The 23814-nt window shown below is 34.4% G+C and overlaps 3 protein-coding genes across 5 annotated transcripts; 1 reads left to right on the top strand and 2 right to left on the bottom strand.

The window, feature by feature from the left end:
* Positions 1-2: 2 nt before the first annotated feature.
* On the bottom strand, positions 3-9008 carry LOC107862168 (mitochondrial inner membrane protease subunit 2). 3 transcript variants are annotated; one of them, XM_047410040.1, is made up of 6 exons: positions 8763-8918; positions 3165-3357; positions 3005-3077; positions 1261-1423; positions 378-506; positions 3-173 (listed from the first exon to the last, which is right to left on the bottom strand). In XM_047410040.1, the coding sequence occupies exons 2-5, from the start codon at positions 3328-3330 to the stop codon at positions 402-404; spliced, it is 507 nt and encodes a 168-aa protein (XP_047265996.1). In that variant the 5' UTR covers positions 3331-3357; positions 8763-8918; the 3' UTR covers positions 3-173; positions 378-401. The 3 variants fall into 3 exon arrangements, with proteins under 3 accessions (XP_047265996.1, XP_016563135.1, XP_016563136.1); XM_016707649.2 differs by having other exon boundaries at positions 3-506; positions 8763-9008; XM_016707650.2 differs by having other exon boundaries at positions 3-506; positions 1256-1423; positions 8763-8919.
* Positions 9009-11071: 2063 nt separating this feature from the next.
* On the top strand, positions 11072-15001 carry LOC107862170 (zinc finger CCCH domain-containing protein 25). Its single transcript, XM_016707652.2, has 5 exons — positions 11072-11260; positions 11659-11856; positions 11965-12074; positions 12220-12407; positions 13964-15001. Exons 2-5 carry the CDS (start codon positions 11684-11686, stop codon positions 14519-14521), a joined length of 1029 nt encoding a protein of 342 aa, XP_016563138.2. The 5' UTR covers positions 11072-11260; positions 11659-11683; the 3' UTR covers positions 14522-15001.
* Positions 15002-15722: 721 nt separating this feature from the next.
* Positions 15723-22476, bottom strand: LOC107862171 (anamorsin homolog). Its single transcript, XM_016707653.2, has 8 exons — positions 22175-22476; positions 20860-21007; positions 20071-20225; positions 19906-19986; positions 17982-18141; positions 17757-17890; positions 16968-17042; positions 15723-15975 (listed from the first exon to the last, which is right to left on the bottom strand). The coding sequence occupies exons 1-8, from the start codon at positions 22175-22177 to the stop codon at positions 15937-15939; spliced, it is 795 nt and encodes a 264-aa protein (XP_016563139.1). The 5' UTR covers positions 22178-22476; the 3' UTR covers positions 15723-15936.
* Positions 22477-23814: the final 1338 nt, after the last annotated feature.

The raw sequence follows: 23814 nt of genomic DNA, 5'->3' as shown, positions 1-23814 counted from the left end.
AAGTGAAAGAATAGCAATTGAAATTACTATTTTGCCTTTGGTTGTTCGTAACTCACTCCTATATATATATAGTAGAAAAATGAAGATCACTTGTAAAACAGACATAAGGCATTTGCTAGAATGTTGATGTCTTCCTATACGAGGCAACTGCCTAAGAAATCAATCAAGTTGAACACAACAACAACAACAACAACAACAACAACAACAAACCCAGTGTATTCCCACTTAGTGGGGTCTGGGGGGGTAAGATGTACGCAGTCCATACCTCTACCTCTAATGAAGTAGAAAGGCTGTTTCCGAAAGACCCCCGGCTCAAGTCACGAGATATCACACAAACACATAGTACAGCACAGAAGCAGAAAATCAATCAAGTTGAAATTCAGGATAAATTCAAAATACAATTAGAAATGTGTTAGGCTCTTCGGTGTCATTCTTTCAACTTTACCAACTCTGTGAGGAGGCCACACAATATGGGTAACCCGTCCACGAACCAAACCAAGAGGGATCTGAAAAAGACAGCTTTTTCAAGTCAATCAAACTAATCAAATGAGCTAAGATAAAAGCTGATTGCAAACATGGATATGGACACACTTAACACTCTCATTCTCCAAACTCCACTCGTTTTTTGCACCGTATAAAATCTAGCAATGACAAGGTACAGTCTATGTTTTCCTTTAGAATCTGCAATGAGCTTATTCATATGCAAAGACAGGCATCATAGGTTTTTATCCGAGAAAGTGCATTTTAGCTGAAAACATAATCTTAAGACACAAACCAACCAAGAGGGATCTGTATTTTGGCTGAACACATAAATAACCTTTGGACAAAAGATAGGCAGCATAAATTCTCATCCGAGAAGCTGTATTTTCACTGAACACATAATCTAAAGACACACTTACAAAGTGATTCAGCAAAAGTAGAATGAATATAGATATAAATCACCAACTCCTCACACGAATGAAAAAAGCCCAACGCTTCATACTAGGGTGTCGAAGAAGGTAAATTCACCCCTTCACCACAAGTAAGTAGGAAGCAGGATCAAAAGAATGCAGCATTTAACAATATATGCCAATATGATTGCCAATTCTTTCTATCTTGTATGTCGCATACATTAGCTATAGTTTCCTAATGTAAACTTGTATTAAGTTTTACAAAGTGCGTGGGATTCTTTCTATGTTCTATTTTCAAGAAAACTTAGAATTCTTTATATGTTAAATTCCTCTTAGCTAGCAGACGGATATGGAGTAATATGTACCATACAGGGCCAAAGGATCTTGAGTCCAAGCTCCAAGCCTGATTGTCGCCTTCAACCCAACAATGTCCTTCAGGGATCACTACCGCATCATAATGAGGGGTACTGACCAAGTCACCTGGTAAGGCTGTTATTCTCTTTATATTTTTCTCTTTATGATTAGTCGGAGAGCTGAAATGAAAGTCAACCACAAATCAGACAATTGGTGCAAAAGATGGTTAAAGAAAATTATAATATATTTAATTTTGAAACAAACAAAAACCATTAACTTATTATACACTGGTATCTGCTATAACCCAGAAATAAGGAGGTAGGACCATAATATTGAATTTTGCTGGCACAATTTATCACAAACCACTTGAATTATAGAAGATAACGTCTTAAAAGTATAATATCTGATGACCTGATATTAAGAATTTACACGGTACACTGGTTGAAAAACAAATATCTCACATGTCACTGCTTAGAATGGACTTGGAGAAGGTTGTACGAGGATGGGAAGAGCCAAAATGTCAAACAAGAGCTGATCACTGACAAAAAGATTTTTCTCCAGGTCAAACAAGTCACAAGAACTGATATACAGCAACAACTTACCAGTGCTCATCAACTGAAGTGGAAGCAGGACATCTTAACTGATATATTAAATTATTAACTGTTTTGAAGGCACCAAAAACATAACATCCAAAGAAGAGCAATGTGCAATAGAGGCCTTTAAAGTATTGTAAAGTAGGGCTTCTATGCACTTTACTTTTTCAAGAATGCAAATGAGTATTCCACCAAAAAATATGTATTAAAACTGATCTTTCTGTTGATTTTCTGTACAAGAGACAACAACAACAACAAACCCAGTGTATTCCCACTTAGTGGGGTCTGGGGGGGGTAAGATGTACGCAGTCCTATACCTCTACCAAGAGAAATAAGCTCAATATTTATGTATGTTTTTTCCACTAATAACTTTTTCGAAGACGCTTTTTACTTACTCTTGCTATGGATCCAAGAGCATAAACTCATTTCCTAGCATTTTAGTAAGCAGGAAATGTCATTGGAAATCTATGAACAAGATGTCATTCAAAATCTATGAGCGAGTCACAGAAGCTATTGTCAGGAGAGTTAAACATAAAATATGAAACTCTATTATCTGTCACAGAGGTACTTATCATTAAAAGTAAGATATCTAAATCAGAAAATACTATATCAAAAGTTTACTTCAATGTTCAACACTGGAACCAAGAATATTTATTTCATGGTCAGATGCAGTATTTAAACCTTCCAATTGAGAAGTATGGATCGAGTCACAGTTAAACGTATTTGTAAGCTATGTTGCTCGGACTCTTCAAAAATGTCAGTGGGTGTGTCGGATTCTCCAAAAGCAGTGTATATTTGGAGAATCCGACACGAGTGCAGTATCGAAAGTGAAGAGTCCCCGTAACTTAGTTTGTAAGCTACAAATTCTAACAATCAAACTTGAATAACCCAACTAACATAACATTATTAACATCCAGACAAGTAACTTAAGTCATACTCTTATTAGGTTAGTGAATGATATGTTGCACGGACTCTCCAAAATATCTGCCGCACCCTTGCCGGATCCTCCAAAAATGCACTACTTTTGGAGGATCAGACACGCACTCATCAACTTTTTCGGAGAGTTCAAGCAACATAGTCTGTGAATCAACAAAATCTGTACATAAGAGTAGTCCGGTTACTTGAGGCAACAGAGAAACAACCTTGGGGCAGCTTGTCAAGAGTTACCTGAAGACAACCACATCGCCGAGGGAGAACTTGTATTTTTCTAGGCAAAGCTTCTCCACTACAACAAAGTCACCTGCACCATAATGACTAGTTGATAGTTTCATCCATGTCCACAGCAGCAAACTTTAAGAACTTAAAAGAGAGCAAAAAGAGTAGTTACGCGTCAAGGATCTCTTGGAACTGTCATCATGTGGATTAAATGTAGGCGACATTGAAATGCCACCAACAGGAACAATACTAGCATACCGATCAGACACAGTAAGGCCTATTAGCCCAAAGGTGATATAATTCTTAGTTAAATTCCAGAGGAAGTTGACAGTTCCCATATTTAGTCCACCTAAATCATCTGCACACTGTTCAAACCCAAGAAGAAACTTTCTTGAATAAAAATCAACAAATATGTCTTTCCAAAGTAAACATGTCATCAATCCTATTTCAAAATATGGTGCTTTAACACTGTGAAAAACTTCAATCAACTCCTCTTCAATTCCAAACTAGTCGGGATAAACCCCCTATATCCATTCTGATCTGTTTCGGCCCATGTCATCCCACCCCACATTGTGAAAGAATTTCTCCATCCATTCCTTTTTACTTGTCATAGTTTACTTTTTGAGAGTCAAATGCGATATGAACTTTGACCAATATATTAAGATGTATTTTATCATCATATTAGTATGAGAAAAATTACAACTTACAGGACTTTTCATATAGTTTTTGAATAACCAAATTTTAATTTTAAAAGTTATTGACTTAATCTAATCTAATTTAGCTTTGAAAATTAGTCAAATTTATGTGATCACTATTTTGGAACGCAGAGAGCATTTCTTTAAAATAGTTGTAACAACAGCAATGCAATTTCGGTCAAACAAAAAGGAGCTTGTATTATCTGGCACTATTTGCAATGTAGCTGAGAAAAAATTAAGCGCTAAGAAGATACAATTACTCACTAGGAATTGAGTAAACTCATCATTTTTTTTACAAGAAAAAGATAAAATTAGCAGCTATTAACACAAGCTAGACTTTTCTTGTATTTATGATTTCTTTCTGTAAGCTGACAACTTTACTAAGCAGTTCATATCCAATCCTCTAACGAACTCTTGTTGAAAGGAAAATTCAATCATATTAATTGAGCATCAGCTATATAACTCATCATTATGCACCCCAACTATTTTGTTTTATTTTTGAAAACCGTAGTATCTGGGCTAGCTTGTGCGCACCTCGACTTCAATGTTCCATGAATCAACTAAACAGAGCGAAAGTGAGACTTACAGATGATACAAGCCACTACAGAAGAGAGAGTGGAAGAAAATTGAAGGGATGCTACGGTAGCAGATGAAGAAAATCGAAACGGGCCTATTGTGGACTCTAAATGGGTCTGCCAAAGCTAGCTGATTAGTTTGTTGGGCTTGTGTATATCAATCTCTACATTATCAAGAGGTGCATGGCCCGTGGTAGCATGGGCCAACGTGAAAGAATGTGCTACGTATATACATACATAGAGATACACACACACATATATATATGTGTATATATCTATATATCTATATATATATATATATATATGTATATATGTATGTATGTAAACGAAACGTCAAGGAGTCAAGTTTTACCAAATGGTTTTGTACATTTTATTTCCATAAGATGACATTTGATGCATTGACTGCATCTTGTTGCATAAAATGGACAACGTAAAATTACAGTTAGGCTCTTCTAATTTTAAGAAAAGCAGAAAACTGCATGTTTCTGGAAAGATGCAACATAATTAGCCCCTAGAAATAAAGGATTCAGGAAGTATTGGACTCAAGCCATTGTTCCCAAGTGTGTTCAACTTCTGTATAATCTCTAACTCTCCATGAGTCTTCATTAGTTGGGTTGACATAATTCAATAGAAGATAGATTAAGATGTAACTCAATATGAAAGATAAATTTTTCTAATATCATCTTGGTGCATGATTAATACAGAATGACGCAACGGATGCAGGTGAATTCCAAGAAGATCACTTCTCTCAACATGAGATATGTTGTCATCATTTCATATGTTTAATGCCCACAGCTAAAGGAAAAAAAAAAACGCTATTTTTTCCAGGACAAGTACAAATATCTTCACAAATGCATGTGAATAAGCAAATAAAGAGAGTAAAAAAGTAGGATTAGATGGACATCTCAATTTTGGTGACGAATAAAGAATTTAACTCAATATATTTTCTGATCCACCTATGTAATCTACTTCTACAAGGCTTAACCGATACATGCAAGAGGACTGGTGGCAGCCGCTTGAAACACTGTTTCATAGGCGAAATATGAATACGACATTTTTTTAAGTTTGATGAAAACAATAGCATAGCCAGCACAGTCTTATAAGTATGGGAAGGGAAGATTGTACGCAAACTATACTGGAGTAAAATGGTACAAGATCGCTAAGTGTTGCGTCAAGAGGTTACACTCATAGACTCGATCCCCAATCTCATGAGTACGAGAATTATAATCACAGCCTCCTACAATGCTGTAATTATTGCCTTTCTTTTTTCATTGTAATCTAATTAGTTAGGATATCTGCTCTCACTCGACAAACCTGGGTATTTGTTTTCAGAAGTTGAAATAAATTTCCCAACCATGGTTGTGATTGGAGCATAATCAGTTACTATCATGGTTTTGATGTGAAGAGAAAATAACCAGGCAGGGGAACTTCAAAAACATGGGTCGTGAAATTATTAGGATGAAAAATGCTTTTCTTCTAACATGTAATCTAAAGGCTGATGGGTTGATCTGGTTCCCTACATTGAACCAAGGAAAGTTTTCCAGGAAGCAAATTGGAGCTCAGATCCAGATTCAAACAAGGCAAAAAGAAAACCTACCACGTCAGGGCTGCAAAACACTGATTGCATGAAAAAACAACGTAAATATAGGCTAGACTGCATTGCTAAGCCACGATAGGATTCGGGTTAATTAGTCCAAAGAGGAAGTACAAGTATTATCACAGTCTTTTTATGTACACTGCAGTAATAAGTTGTTACATCAGCCACAATTACTTACAGGTTTGAATCTCAAAATCCAACACAGAAAAGTACAAGAACATCCTAGCTCGCTTCATCGGTGGAGAAAGTATGAAAGGGCATCCTTCAAACCCTTTGCTTTGTTCGTAATAATTCTTTCAACTCTTCTTTAAAGTCTTTTCAATTGGCTCTTTCTTCCCTTCTAGGTTTTTAAAAGGATGGCTACTGGCCTTATTCGTCTTTGGCTAAGGAAAAAGAAACCTCACTATTACCGACACTGGTATAGACAATAGACACAAAATGGTTCACATAAACGACGGGTCATTTGGTATATTGAATTAGAGTAATAATTCTGAGATAGAATTTGGGATGAACTTTATTCCATGTTCCGTTATGGGTTCTAGTTAGTCCTCAGATTACGTTATCTCATCATTTTAAAATGATGGATTAATATCACATATAAAAGGTGCAACAAAAATAATCTTACGTAATTTCCTTGTCTATCTCATCTTGCACACCTAGTGACACCTAAAGTCTCTCTGTTAATTTTTTAGCATTATAATCCTTTTATGTATCTCTACTGGTTACATAGTTTACTAACTGGAGATGGGTTATTAGCACTTCATCTGAAGGCTAAACCGTTAAAGCAGGGCAATTGCACACAACATTTCCATTTTCCAGGGTGCTATACTACTTTGGTTCTAAGAACAAAAATGGAAACCTAAGCACTTATACCCAAAACTGAAATTTTATCTGTTGGAGAATCGGTTTCATGGAGCAGGCATGGTGAAGGAAAACTGAAATTAAATTGAAACTCGGCAGCGAATTAAGTATATTTTTCTAGGATTTACACTCTCCCTGAATAAGTAAAGCCCTGTACCCATTAGCCTAGGCATAGTAGTGAACTTGTAACCATTTAGACATAGATTTTGGCCAAAGTTTTCAAATAACATTAAGAGATATTTAAGTGTTCGTTTATCAAATTTTTTTATTACTCCTATTTCAACTTTAAACTTGAAATATAGAACTTTAAGAAAACAAGTTTTCGGAATTTATCACATAATTTTAAGTTTTCACTCATAAAAGTTTCTATATTTTCATGCCCAAAAACAATTTCAACTTTTACACTTGTTAAATTGTAACTTGAAATACCCTTTTTCTTTTTTCAAACCTTAACCAACTCACATGACATATCCAAATGCCTATTTGATTTCATGCGCAATATGCAAATAATGTACTAACTCAGATTAGGAGGGTATCTAGCTTTCTTTACTAATAGCATTCTACATGAGCTGCTGACATCAAGTCTTAGTAAACCAAACACAAATGGGAAGTGAACTGCGAAATTAAAGTAACGCATGTACCTTAAACTTACAATCAACCCAACTTATAGCAATCCCTTTCAAGACCATACTCGTCGTTTAGAAAGCTAAACAAACTCCAAATTTGATCACCCACTACAATACTTCTAAAAAGCAAATAAGTTATAAAGGCTCAAGCACAACTAATTTAAGAATTACGACAACTTATTTCTCTGGAAGAGGTATTAGAGTTTCTGGGCATTGTATTTTAGTAGACTGCATTCTTTGCCATATAAGCTATTCTTGATTTTCAAATGCAGGGAACTTGAATTATTTAAATATCAGATCTTTTTCCTTATCATTTTATTCTTGAAAAACGCATTCAAAACAATCTAATTTACACATGATGGTCCTAAAGTGACAGGAGATTAGAGCAAAGGACATGTTATACCATATGAATAGAATGTGTTGTCTCTGGTTTTTTGGCGTAAAGCAAAAGAACAAAAAATTAACACTTTTTAGGCAAACAGAGACCCTACTGTCTTATTGTGCTCTACAGCGTTTTATTTGTCTTTTTGACCTCACTTAGTTCTCACATAGTGCCGTTGTACAAATCTTGCATCTGTTTGGTAGGGTGGACAGCGAAATAAGTTCTTGTTTTTTCTTGTTCAAATGGTAGAGGATCATTTTCTTGCTGAATTTCACTTGTCTCACATGTAGCAGGAGACAACTTGCTTCATATACTAATTTTCTCATTTTAGGAAATGGAACAAATATATATTGGTATGCTGACAAAGTTTGTTGTGTCAGCTTCATGTTCCTGTTCCTCTTTGTCCTTTATTCAGTGTAAGATTAGCTAGAAAGTTAGCTACTTTATCCCCCATCATATGGATGTTTGTAATTTTAGATTGTCTCAGTGCAAGTGTATGTTGTATCTCCAACATCAAGTGCTCTCTACCGAAGGAAATTCATTCAAGAACAGAAGGGAAGAAATTTAAAGAGAAACATAACTTTGCTTTGAGTTCTAGCTTTCACACATCTGGACTAATTCAACGGGATTAAACACAATCGACAGACATGTTGAATCCAGGTCTTCTAATATAGCTAAGCTAATCTATATACTACGCACTATTTTCAGAGCATTTGATGAAGAAAGTTTGCAATTTTTGCGAACAATTAATAATTGTTTGAATCATTAATTAAAAACAGTAACTATAAACTGAATAACAAAGTAAACGGCATTGAGCACGAAAACATACAAAATAGTTCAATCCCTAATCCCCAAACAGATAGCAATGAAACATGAATAACATAAAACTTTTATAAAAGTGGAACAATAATTTGCACAAAAATAAAACCTACATACTGACATCAGCGAGGGAAAATAAAGAACCCCAAAGCCACAGCCACGAAGCAAATTTTTTTCATTAGAAGAAGATTAATAAATAGGTTAAAAAAACGTACCTGTACAACAACACCACACAAAACAGCCTTCTACACAAAGAAGATAAGTTAGAGTATTCTTCTTCTACAAACACAAGATGTATGAATTGTAATTAGCGAGAGATAAAATTGCAAACTTCTTCAATGAAAAGACAGAGCAGGCAAACTGACTCTAACCTGTATATAGGCAACAAGTACACCGTACACATCTCTTGAATGAGTAAAATGACAAAAATACCCCTGTTTTGAGATTTATAGGAAACAAGTAGCATGTGGGATGTGGGATGTGTCGTTTTTGATTTATATGGGTAATCTATAGTCTAGACGTATTTATTTATAATTTATATTTATAATATATAACATAACATATATTAATTAAAAGTGTGAACAACTTTGAATGAACTGTTTATCCTTTGTTAAAAGATTTAATTTTAGATAAAATTATTTTTTTAGCTTTTTTTTTTTAATTATTATATATTTAATATTAATATTAACTCCTAAAATATATGATAAGAATTTTATATACAATAGGATTTTTTCTTAAATTAGGAGTCCTAAAATATATGATACAAGGTAACATAAAAGTGTTACATTCTTCGTTATAAAAAGGGCGCACTATTAGTCTTTCAAGTGCGAACAAACTTTTTTAGTTATTCTCAATTTTAAATAAATTTAAATCTAAATAAATATATAGTCTTACCAAGCATAAATTAAGTGTCATATGAACACTATATTGTGCTTGATCATCTCAGTGATTGTCATTTCATAAATGAAATTGTTCCAATGGCACGAAAATTTCTACGAGAGATCACAAATCATAATTTTTTTTAAGTATTTTTTATGTTAAGTGAGGGTAATATTGAAATTATGGGAAATTACAGTAAATATAGATGTGAAATCGCTCCTTCAAAAACAAAAAATAAATAAATTGGGGTTAGTTGGGGCAATGAATTAAGACAATCAAAATATTTTAAAAGTAAATGTCGGTGACTTAAGTATTAATTATTAATTGTATATAATTATTATTATATTAATGTAGTATTATAATACTATATATAAAAATAGTAATAGGTTAAAATTATTTACGCTTTCGAACTTTATTATAAAAATCAAATACTTCTCAATTTTGAACAATAATTATTCCTCCTGCCTTTTCTTATTTAATTTTTTAAAATATCGAATTTACCTTTTATTTTTATCAATATTTGAATCTTTTAAAAAAATAAAAATTAGAAACATAATTTTTATTTTTTAATTTATATAAAATGTTTTCTATAAAAGCTAAAAGTTATTTTGTAGATGAAAAAATAAAAGTGAGAAATATTAATTGAATACGTAAGTTGATGACATTCTATAATGAAATAAATGAGCAAAACAATAAATATTAATTTTATCAAAATCAAAAGTCTAATATCTATTTATACGTGAAAATAATAGGTAATTATAATTCTATAAATATATTTCAATGCAGACAATACAAAAAAGATTATCAATTAACAGTCCCTTCCCAAGGATCAATGTAATGGTAAGGTTTGCATACCCTTACCCTTCTCGTACCCCATTTAGCGAATTTGACTAGATATGGTATTGTTATAGATGTATATTTATTATAAGTTAAATGATTATTGTTAATGCATTTTAAATTATAATTTAGAAAATAATTTATATTGACAACCAAAACTCGTTTATCTATGTCATTAAATATAGTTAATTAATTTATGAAAAAATCTTTCATTTTTTGAAGTCATCAGAATTAATGATAACTAATATTTTTTTCAATAGTTTAAGAATTCTAAATCAACTAATTTAATTTTAAGAAGATTTGAAAAATCTAAAAATAAATATAAAAGCGTTAGAATAAGAAAAATTTAAGAAGTAACAAATTTTAAAAAGTTTTAAATACGTAATAAAAATGTAATCAATGATTTTATAAAAATTCGACTTTAAAAATAATAAAAGGTTTTAAATATAGAAAAAAAATAACCGTACCCCAAATATGGTTTAAATTCAAATATGATTTAAATTGATGTATCTCTCTTAGCCTCTAGCATCAAGGAAAAAAAGTAGTGCAGGACAAACACAAAAGTGATATCGATCAATCACTTGAAACTTCTGATGCATATATGTGTTTAAACTAAAATATATGTTTATGTTTATGTTATTATATTAAAATGTGAAAGATATTTGAAAAGTGAGTTGAACTTTTTACACAACACCTAAAATCTCCATAATAATAAATAAATTTATTTAACTTTAAATAATTAAAAGTAATACAAACAGTAGTATTAGATAAATAAAAGATTGGAAATGTTAAAAAATAAAATCGATATTATATGGCGAAAAGGAGGGGGGAGGAAATGATTATTGTTCAATTGGAGGGTGTCTTAACCATTTTCACCCTTTCTTTTTCATGGCCAAACGACCACTTAATTTTCATTTTTGTCTTTGTTCTTTTTGTCCTTTTTTTCTCAGCATAAACTACTAAGCATCTCCGGAAAGGCGTTGTGCCGTCATAACAGGTATCTTCTTCTCTAACAATTAGTTACCGAAGCTTAGATTTGATTTATTCAATTATAAACCTATTTTGTTTCTGTTCAATTAATGAATGTTAATTTTTCGTTTAGTTTCCGATGAACGTTGTGCCTTCATTTCTCACCGGAAATCAGATTTGTTAGAATTTGATATTCATTTAATTCACGTCTAGTTAGGATTTGTTGCTCGTAAAGGAATACATATTTTCTATTTCCTTGTTAAATGAGGTTTTACACTATCATAACTAGGCTAGGCTAGCTGTTTTCTGCTGTGACAAATTGTTTATGAATAAAACAGTTCATCACTAACAGTGTGTGTGTATAGAGCGACTCTACGAAATATCTCCTAACATGAACTAATCTTTGCATTCTAAACCATCTATTAGGGTTTGAGTGATTGGAATACTTGCAATGAATCCGTTAACGTTAGTGAAGCGTATTCAGAATATTAATGCCAAAGAAGCATCTTTGGGAATCTCCGATGATGCATCCTGGCATGCCAAATACAAAGATTCAGCTTATGTATTTGTTGGTGGCATACCTTTTGACCTTACTGAAGGTGATGTCCTCGCCGTTTTCGCCCAGTAAGTCATTTTACACTTGTCATGTAAAATGAATTTGACAATTTAAAGGCTTCGTCACTTCGTTTCAATCTAATAGAAATGTCTCTTGGATACATTGATGTTAATTAGGTATGGGGAGATTGTTGATGTCAATCTTGTTAGAGATAAAGGTACAGGCAAGTCGAAGGGTTTCGCTTTTGTTGCTTACGAGGATCAAAGGAGTACAATTCTCGCTGTGGGTATGTCTCTATCTCAAGCTTCAATCTTTAAAGGAATTTCCCGTGCTTGATGTGTCCTTTCTTTATCTGATAAGCTTTTATATATGCTCACATAGTTCAACATATTTTGGCTATGTAACTCACTTTTTTGGCATTGGACTTGCAGATAACTTAAATGGTGCACAGCTTTCGGGTAGAACAATCAGAGTTGATCATGTTTCCAACTATAAAAAGAAAGAAGAAGAGGATGAAGAGACACAGAGGAAAAAGAGGGAGGAGCGAGGGGTCTGTCGCTCTTTCCAGAGGGGTGAATGCAATCGTGGTGCTGCGTGCAAGTTCTCTCACGATGAGAAGGTTTGTTCTTAGCATTTCCTTCTGTTCTTGTAAATTGTCTTGTATTTTGATAAGTCATCTTCTATGTAATGTTATTATTATTTTATTTTGTGTTGTGATAGTAGTTTGGAAAGTGTTCACTTCTGAATTTGTGTAAATGGAGTTCAATGGAAGTATCTAGCAATATGTTTTTACCAGGAAGTAATAGTTGCAATGGCTCCTTTAAGTGTTTGAGTGAACGTCAGGGATGCAAAGCACACTCCTCTGTCGGTTATAAAAAGAACTCTATGAATTGTTTTGACTTTTGGCATGTGTTGTACTGGGAGAATGATCAAAAATCTTTTCAGATTTTGTAATCCTAGATACTGTTGTATTTAGGTGGTAATATTCCCATTTTATAGAAATTCAGTATGAAATGCATTGAAACTCCAGTAGTCCTACTTTTGACTAATATCTTGAGCAAGGTTGAATGTTGACACCCAAGGGTGTGAATAGTGTTAGCAGTCAATGAAGTGAAATGAAAACTATGGGAGATGAGATTTGACTTGAAGCAGAGGCAAAAAGTGTTAGGCGATTTCTTCCCATCTGGTACCATTGGTGGTTAGAGGTAGCAGGTCGTCTAGGATTTTCGGATGTTCTAAAACCCTAGTTATAGTTAAAAACCTCTAGATCTTTCCTCTTAACTTCTTTCATTTGGTAGCATACTTGCAAAGGCTAAAACTTAAAAGGATTAGTTTGGTCTTATATGCGCATAGTATCATGACCTCCTTATAGCTAGAAACACCCTACTGCTTCAGAGGTGTTATGTGTGAGTGAAGCGTTTGCTTTAGTGTTTCTGATTCTGCAAAACCCTCACTTGTTGAGGCTGCAAGTTGACAAGCTCTCGAGTATGAAGCTATAACTTCTCCAGAGCAACAATTTGTTGGGAGACTTTTTCTTTTTTCCCCAGGGGATGGGGAGTGTCCTGCAAACTTAGCATGAGTTCTGCAGGAAAAGATTCCGGGATGCAGGTGGATTGGAGATTTTGTGCTCATATAGTAATCATTTCTGATTTTTCTAATTTACATTCATGCTTTGACATGCTCTTTATATTATTTTGACATGACTTCTTAACTCTTGTTAATTCTTTTTTCTTGAACCCGGGGTCTATCGGGAACAGTCTCTCTACCTCCCAAGGTATGGGTAAGGTCTGTGTACACTCTACCCTCCCCAAACCCCGTTTGTGGGACTACATTGGGTATGTTGTGTTGTGTTCTGATTTCTCTAATGTGGGGATATCCATTTGTTCAGTCGGTGGATATGCAAAAAGCTGGTCACTTCTCATGGTGGCAGAGAAGCAGGGTCGTTTTTCTCAATAGTATCTACAAATTCTTCTGTTGAAGCCTTGCTAACTAATGTGATCATATGAGTTTCCCATAAACGTTAACAAGAAAACATATATTTTCTTTTCTCACTGGGTTTTGTTATTTCTTGACCCTCTTTCTCCATTTAGAGTTTTCAGCTTTCTAAACTTTTAATATCTGAAGTTCATATTTTATATTTTAGGCTACTTAATTCCTTTTAATTTTTTTCTTTAGAGAGCTGCAAACACAGGCTGGGGTGCTGAGGAAGATCGAAGTACGAGATGGTCGCATGACAAAGTTGAAGATTCTAGGAAGGATAAAAGATCTGGCCAATGGAGTCGACCTCCACGTCCTGATTACAAGGAAGAGGTCAAAGTCTCTGATAAAGATCCAAGAACTTATAAAGCAAAAATCAGTGATATAGGAAGACATGAGCAGAGAGATTTAACCACAAGAGATCATTATAAGAGAGATGTCGAGCAGCACAGGTCAGAGCGGAAGGAAAAGGAAAGTAATTACAAAGAAGACGACGTGGATAGGTCGTCACATGTGGAGAGAAGGTCTAGGTGGTATAATGATGAACAAAACTCAGGGGAAGCTATTGAGAGAAAATCTAGGAGGCATGATGATGTGACCTCAAAGGAATATGATGATAGGAGAGATGAAAGAAGACAAAAAAGATACAAATCTGAATCTTATGTTGTTGAAAAAAGAGAGAGCAGGGAACGGCAGAAAGGAGCTCGTCTTGATGAAAGGGATGAAGAAAATCGCAGCCGAAGATCACGTAGATAATGGTCGCTTGATTTAGGACTTCAGCTTTATGTGTTGCGCTGGTGCATAGATGAGAATTGAATCATATTAAATTTGCAACTTCATTTCCAGTTTCGAGTACAATGCCTTATCCGATAGTTAGAGGCGAAATATCTCAGTGCAATTACAGTTCTTGCCGGAAGGATACAAGTGGCCATTTGCTGTACTTATAAGCTGATCGTGTGTCCATTTTTCCTTGTAAGAGCAATATTAAGCCCTTTTTCCCTGAACTTGAGCCTCAACCTTATCGAACGTGAGATCCATTTTACCTGTCTCATTGTTGTAAAACTTGAAAGTCATCTAGTTTTCAGCGCATGACACCAATTAGATTAGCTGTTTTTAGCTAATCTAGACTGAACCACAGCTGCAGAAGTGCACTTATTTTGATGTACAAAACTTTGCTTTCACGTTTACTGTTTTTATATACTGATTAAATGCTGATTCACGGGCTCTTGTATTTCACTTCGGTTGTCATGATGGTGGTTAGTTGTCTAGTTACTCTTTTACGTTAATATTTTCAATTGTGGTTGGGACATAAAACAAATGCTGATTCACGGGCTCTTGTTTTTCACTTCGGTTGTCATGATCATAAAACAAATGCTGATTCACGGGCTCTTGTTTTTCACTTCGGTTGTCATGATGGTGGCTAGTTGTCTAGCTACTCTTTTACGTTAATATTTTCAATTGTGGTTGGGACATAAAGCAAAGCTCATGGCACGGCTATTTTGCTGGACCAAAGTCTGAAGATTCTTTTATGTTAACCTACAGGCGGAATTCTAGTCCAGAATTAAAAGGATAAAGTCATCATTTGCCAGCTTGATGATATCAAGCAGTTCATAGCACTATTTTGAACTAGAACACGAGCTGCCAGAACAATGTTGTTGAGAAAGACGGATGGTATCATTCATTGGAGGTGCTTAGGCAGATGAGACGCCTTTATCGACAATATTACGCAGCTTATTGTCCAAAGAGATTCAAGAAATGACTCCAAAGAAATTTGGCTTTGCAGTCATTCACTTTTTTAGTTCTTTTTTCCCCCATAAATGCGAAGATAACCAATCCTCAAGCTTAATCCTCCTGCTCATTTCTTTACTTACATCGAGTAATGAACACCCAACGTACTTGGCATACAATTGAAGAACAGAGAAAGTAGTGACCGGAAATTTATAGAACAGATGCCACAGATTGGGAAGTACATTTATTACCATTAGCATTCTGTTATGTAAAACCATTTCTATTCTAACTCTAAGCAGTCTAACAGCAGCTCACACAACACAGTCTGCCTTTGACAACAGTACATATATGTTCACTCATCTTACATCAACCAAAAGAGGGTGAACAAACAAATCTTTGACATCAGTTCAACAGTTTCTGCAATGGACTGTTACCATCTGAAATTAGATGTCAGCATCAAGAAAGTTCCCGGAAAGCGTTACCTGCCAAAAGAGAGAGACACAATCCCATCACAATGCAAACAAGAATGTAATAATGAAATCTAACAAAAATTCAGGGCTCCCTAATATCATCCTCAGTGAAGCACCTCAGCAAGTGCCATTACCCCAATTGATACTATTGGGTTAAATGATAATACATTTCAACAAGAATCACAAACCAACCAACCAAATCTTCAGTAGCATCAGTTTGATGGCCGAGGCTCCAACAATGTTCAATCAACTATCGAGCTGGATAGTCATTGAGAATTTTATAATGTGTAGCTACCCCCCAAGAATGCACCACGTCCCTTAGAGATTCTTCTCTTTTTTCTTTTTGAAACGTTGATTCTCTCTAAAATTCCATTCATCAAGAATTCAAAGTAACAACAGTAGCAACATGTTCAATGACCAGATGAGATCCAAGAAGGCAAGAGAGAACGTCGTTTCCAATGCCAAATCAGATTTGGTGGGAGAAAGTTATCAATTTAATATATCTCTGTCATTTATCAGATCAATTAGAAAAAGGACTGCATAATGCTGCCAAGTAACCAATGGATGGAGAACTTGAATGTCTATTTATAGCCAAATAGAAGATGCACCACAATGTCGAACAATTCAAATGATTAAGTGAATAGTTTGATCTTTATATCGATGAAAGTAATAGCAAACACCCTACAGAGTTAAATCATTCTCTTCTCATATTATGTTTCCCAAACATCACACATTTAGAAGTCCCACTCCACCCCTTCACAACACTTCTTCCACATGTTCTCAAGAGTTAAAAACTTATAGTGCATACAAAAACTTATGGTCCTATAGCAAATAACACTGGTGGTGAAACAATAAAATGTTAATAATTGGTGCCTTCGTGTATACTGCAATGTTTTTCCTCTGGTAAGTAATAGATATATTAATAGATACTTATTACTGTATAAGTTTATAATACAACCTTAGAGAGAGAGAGAGCAGAAAAATAGCTTGTGTTTGACATGTACCTTTTCACCAAGTTTGAATGGAGGAAGACCCTTATAAGGGCATGTGCTGCAACGGAAAGCATCACCTAGACCACACTGTAGACATAGAAGAGGTCACCCAAAAAAACATAATTAAAAAGAAAACGAAATGCAAAACTCCATGGCAAATCAATAATGATAAAGATGAAGAAAGAAACCGACTAATTGTTCAGTTGTCTGCTAATCACACTATAAACGTCAATCAAATACGGAATGACACAAATAGCAATAACGACAATCGATGTGCACTAGGTTGCAATTTAACTACAGAAACTACTCGACTAACATACTCGGTCCTATAAACTGGAGTATCGCTTGCTTACCAAAGGGATCTACTAATTTGACAACTGCTAACTGTAGTAGGAGTTGCACACCTATCCAGAAATTACTAATAATCCAGAGATAATAAGGAATGACTATAAAATGATTTAGAAGGTAAAGAAAACACGTACATAGGTGAAAAGATCTTATAACAAAACTGGGACAGTAGAAGACAAGTCATGAGGTCCCAGTTAGTATATACCATAGTTTTGTGTAGATTCTTTAATTTTCTATCCCACTTACATACGAGGAATTTTTTGCACCAAATAAATAATTATTACTACTTTAATTTTACAAAAGCAACAAGTCAACATCACTTCGATTCTTTGGAAGAGAAACTACTCCATTCAAAAAGGGTCAAGTGTTTTGGGAGAACGAAAATTATGCCAAGTAATTTTTGAAGGCAAGAATAATCTATAATATGACACATCGATATAAAAGAAACCATACACTGCCACAAGCAGACTGAGGATTATCCAGTTGTTCAGCAGTTGGTCCAAGTTGCACTTTTGTCTCCGCTTCAGCCCGTCCGCACGTACAATTTTTACATGCTTTCCTCGTTTTTCCAACTTCACAATCCCCAACTGCACCAGCAAGTGTGCAACAGATGAGTTCAATATACTACTGAAAAACTAATAATGTCAGAGATAAACAACCTTATTGCACTTATCTTACCATTAGGCAATTGAGGTTTCTTCAGATCTTCTTCGCTGAGGAGGCTATCCTCATCAATGAGATCTGAATCATCATCAATCTGAACTATCGGTAAACTTTTCGTGACTTTCTTGATAGAGAAGGATGAACCAACTTTCCATGAAGGCTTCTTTGCTGTTATCTGTTCACGGATAATTCCACACATCTTTAAGTTGAAAACAGTAACTTCAAGACCTTTTTACAACAACATCTACGCCCCAACAGTACTAGACGGGGGTTCGGCCCAGTAACGTCTACGTCGAACCTGTATTTGTACTAGAATCTAGTAAATACATATAAATAATGACTTGTGAAACCCCATAACAAAAGTAATCTAGTGGTGTAGTGGTAGGGAAATGGCTGGGAAATCTTACTGTGCTTGGGTCGTGGGTTCGAGCCCAGCCTTCAGCTTAATGTTTTCATTTTTATTCCTAATAAGGAAGCATAATCCTGAATTCCCTCTTTCTCCTATCCTATATATGCAGATTTTTAATTATTTTTTTTTTTAAAAAAACATAAGATTAACAATTGAAAAGGCAAAAAGAAAAAAAAAAGGATGTGGGAAATATTAATCTTGCAATTTGCCATGCATGTTTTTCTCCTTTGCTAAATATACAGTTCCCCGAGAAGAAAAATTATAAAAACATAAAATCAACAATTAGAAAAAAGCAAATTAAAAAAAAGTTCCACTCTTAAAACAAAAGTAACTCTCCTTTTCTTTCACAAACAAAACCAAAACCTATTCAGTCTTCTTCTTCTTCAAAAATTACAAAAGTTTCTCCAGTTTGTCCACATCCACACTCTGTTAAAGTCCAAACCTTGTGATTGGTACTAAAGGAAGTTCTTTCAATTTTTTTTTGTTCTTTTTTTTTTGATAAAGGAAGTTCTTTCAATTTTTCTCCTCTTTCTTTCCCCCCCCTTCAATTTATTTGCCTATCATAATGTGTAATAATATAGTTGTGGGAATATACTACGTTTGTTGTTGTTGTTGTTGAATGTGTAATAATATAGTTAAAAATTGACTTTAAATCTTTGATTCTAGGGTTGTTCTGCACTGTCCTTTTATATTTATCTAAAAAGTTTATTAAAAATGTCTCGCGAAGCAGAATTGATCATGACTTTATGAATAACTGTTTAGTTTGTTATATAAGGGATGAAGAATTAGAAAGTGTACCTAATGATGTGATCATTCATTTCAAAACATGATAAGTTGTCGAGTACAATTGAAATGATAATGTTCTACTTATATAGTGTCTAGATGGTTCATTTTTTTTTTTTGCGTTTGTGAATATATATCTTACTAATTCGTTTATTTTTCGATTATTATACATCGACTTGAGGTCGTTATCCTATCTTAAAATTCAGAATCCCAAACTTCAAATCCTGGCTTCCCCTCTGCCCCAATCCCAAACTAAATCCTCTAATTGCATTCTGCTTCATTTGGGCCCGTTTCATTTGACTGCTCAATTTATTATTAAGGACAAGCGGAGGTTCTGTAAAATTGGGGATTCTATAAATCTCACAAATATTCCTACGACACCATCATAGGGTATATGTACAAACCGAAAGCACTCCTACCAAACACTAGATAGTGTCCCCACAAAGACCAACTTCAAGGATTTCTTAAAGAATATCAGCATATGAGCGAAACATGGGTCGCAGCTGAAAACTGAATAAAGATAAAAACTGTATTATAACCATCAGTGCTTAGGGTAGCACCACCCCACTAACAACAAAGCCATGAATGACTCTAATGCCATGACATAGCTGTTACGAATCTTAGGAAAACTTCTTTATTTATAAGAGAGCTGTTATCAAATTTAAAATAAGGAAAGTAACATTGAAGGGACGATCACGCGGAGAAAGACAAGAAGCAAGATGTAAGGCAAATGGGTGAAATACTAACCACGATAGAGCGGCCGTCTTCAGATGACTCTGCATCAGAGAATCCAGCCAACAATAACTTGCGCTCATGGGTGGAGCTTGCCTGCAATACAGATGGAAAGGACAATTGAGAGTCCACACAAATTCTCCACAAAAAAAAACATGTACGAAGTGACAATTCACTCACCTTCGAGCCTGATTGAGAACTTAAGCAAAGTAGAACTGTTCCACCTGGCTTCAACACCCTTGAGATGTCCCCACACAATTTATCACTAGGAAACTCAAGGGACCTACAGATGAGAGCAACAATATCCCTAGATGCAGCTTCCACTGATGTCAGACCTGTAATAACCAGATGTTAAGCCAAGAAAAAGAATACATCATCATGGGCCTCTAGCCAACACCTTATCAGTTAAGAGGGACAAAATGCTTAATTAGAGGTCACACAACAACATACGGAGTGTAATCACAGAGTAAAGGAGAAACCATAGTTCATGTTTTCAAGGCATATTATGGTGAAGAGGAGCTATTGTCTTCTGTTTCTATGTTAATAATTATTAAATGAAGCATTCAAGGGATGTAGCTTAATATAATTGATTATATAAAACCTGAAACCGGAAAACCAAGAAACTAATTGCTCCTTACTTTTTTCGTTTAACACTCTCAAGCTAATAAAACCTAGCAAGACATAGCAGCAATCATTTTTTAGATTAGTGTAAACATTGTCTATCAAAATAACATTATTATAAGTGCCCAAGGGGATTGATGTAGACATCGCAACGAACTTTTTCTTCCATAAGCATAAACATAGGAACATAGAAATGAACTTAAGAAGAGAGAAGCAAAGAACATCATATCCATATAGTCTAGACAAACATCCAACTGCCGAGCAAAATATTGATGCAATAAACAAAACGAGTCACTCATGGTCACAACATAAGCAGGCTAGAGAAGTATAAGTTCAGCACATATTTACTCTGGGTTGAAGCTTGAGTAATAATCACAGGGTCCAACTTCTTAACTCCCTCTTTCTTCAAGATACTGATTGCATTGTATACCACACTAATGGGTACCATAACATCCTCGACAAGCACCAATATACTACCATCTCCAACCTGGCCTTCCTACAAAACAATGAAACATAAATTTAGAGAAAAGCACGAATTTAGAGAAAAAGAAACCACGCATTCTCAAAACTAGAAGACAGAATGAGTTTGCAGCATTTACATATCAGAGAGCCTTGACAACCAAACCCATTCCTCCTCCCCCCCAAGAAAAACAATGTACGTAGTGTATTCCCACCTAGTGGTGTCTAGGGAGGGTAAAATGTACACAGTCCATACCACTACCTCCGAAGAAGTAGAGAGACTGTTTCTGATAGATCCCCGGCTCAAGACAAAAGGATAGTAAATATAGTCGTAATAAAACAGAAGACAAGGTGAAATAACAGAAAATAAGACACCCACAAAGCAGTGTTATAAACTACCAAACTGCAAGTCCAACCCCCCGCCCCCCAAAAAAAAAAAAAAACCCTCCTAGCTAGATACTCCACCCTATGTGCAAAGTTCTACGACTACTAGCAAGGTCACCTCAAAGCACAACTACTGGTCAGCTACGACTCACCCCCCGCACTAACCTTCTGCCCTAATTCGCGCTTTCCGTACCTTCCTATCTAGGGTCATGTCCACAGTAAGCTGTAAGTGCTCCATGTCATCTCGTAGGGGGAGGGGGTCAAAAGGATGATCAAATTCAGCTCTACCTAAATGCAAGGGTCGATTCCGAATCCCCAAAACTCAAACTAGGAAACTAACTCAATTTTATCCTCCAGGAACGTAAATGTAATGACATGAAAATTTAACTACAATTGTGAAAAGGTGGTTAATTTATCTGGTGCAAACACACACCTAAAGAGTAGCATACGCCTGTGAAGGTCGGGTCGAGCTAAAACTCTGCTCATTAACTAAAGGCGATGAGCATACCACAATAAGTTAACCTAAATCTGTACATTTCAATTTGGAATAAAAACAGATAAACATTTAAACATTTAGCCCAATTTAATTCAATTTATCGTTAATCTTCAAGCTCAAGTATTGCGTATTCTCCATATTCCTCTTCCCTCTTTACTGTAGGTGCACTCAACAAAAAAGGAATACAAAAATCTAAACTTCCAGGAAAATTAGAATTAACCGGAAAACAATAAATTTCAAAATACAAACCATTAAGCATGAATTCCCAAAGTAAATTTCAATTTCAAAACAAAGAAGAAATACTACAAGAAGAAGAATACTGACCATAGTGGTTGAGAAAACAGTCAAATCGGAAATCCGGCGACGGATGATCGGAGATGGGAGTTGGGCGGCGGTGAAGGCAGATATTGGAATGCGTCTCTGTTTTCTATTCGTCTTCACACCAATTTATACTTTTGTTTTTCTTTAGGATGTCGACTATGCCGCCTTTGCGGGGTAACGGGTTATGTTTTAACCGACTTGGACTAACTGGATCGGGTCTAATATAACCCTTTCTTTCTTTGTTGTAAAACAGATTTTTTACAAATGTGTCATGATAAAGAATAAATAGTACTCCTACTTACTATATTCCTGGCCTATATTCGTTAACTGAATTAAGAAAATAAGATTCACCAGAGGCGAACCCAGGATTTGAAGTCTGTGGGTGCATTAGTATTGTCAAAGACGCGCATAAGCCTCGAAATAAAGACTCAAAATGTGTTGAGCGTTCACCTCGCTTAATATTCAGCTTAGGTTCTAATTTTTGATACATACTTTTCCTTGTCAATAAGGCTTTTTGAAGACACGAACACTAAACAATTGATATTTCATTTTATAAAAAAAATAAAAATTTGTTCATATATTTGTTATTCATGCTTATATTATTATTAGTCTTATGCTAGACATATATTTATGTTTTTTCTACCTTTATAACTTTTTTCGTAAAATCTCACACGTATTTGTACTTTGTACTTAAACACAATAGACTTTGAAGCTTTTTTACACTTAGGGGTCGTTTGGTAGAGTGTATTGACAAAAATAATGCATGTATTAATTAATATGTATTATGAATACCTTGTTTAGTACAATTTTTAGTTTATGTATAACTAATGCAAGCATTAGTTATACACTCTATTGTGTATTAAGGTGTGTATTACTAATAGTATTAATTTTCTATGTATTAGTAATGCAAAATCTTTAATACATGCATTAACTTATTAAATGACCTTAATACCCCTTAATTTTCCTCTCAAAATATTTATCATTCCTTTTCCTGCCATTTTAATTTGCAAAGTGAATTTGTTCAAAACATTTCACAATTTTTTCCCCACCATTTTAATCTACAATAATGAATAATTAATTTAAATAATTATAACATATTTTTACTTTACTTCGAGGGTCTTTAAAAAGATAAAAAAAAATTGAGACTATTTCTTAATTTTACGTCTTATATTTTATTTTTGTTTCGACTATGTTAATCGGTTGACGTAATATTTCATATGCAAAGAAGAATGTCTTGCAATTAATCCGAAACCTCTATATACTAGTTCAACAATACTAATTATATTTGAGATGACAAAAAAAAATTGTTGCAAAAAAGTGTACAAAATAAAAGAAGGATATTTTGTAAACAAATATTTCTTTTATAAAAATTATGTAAGATGTATTATTTCTTATACATCAAACCAAACAATGTATAAGAAATAATACATGCATAACTAATACAAGTATAACTAATACAGACATTATTAATGCAAACATTATTAATACACTATATTTTGTATTGATCTTATACACTCTACTAAACGCCGCCTTATTACTTTTGAGAATATTGTGGAGCACCAATATTATCTTAAGACGTAAGAAAAACTTTTGATGTCGATTAAAGGATATTATCAAATTTAATTGGTCGCCAAAGACATGAA

Source organism: Capsicum annuum, chromosome 3 (genome assembly GCF_002878395.1).
Source record: "Capsicum annuum cultivar UCD-10X-F1 chromosome 3, UCD10Xv1.1, whole genome shotgun sequence".
In the NCBI taxonomy this organism is placed as follows: Eukaryota; Viridiplantae; Streptophyta; class Magnoliopsida; order Solanales; family Solanaceae; genus Capsicum; species Capsicum annuum.
This window is presented reverse-complemented; position numbering and strand designations above follow the sequence as displayed.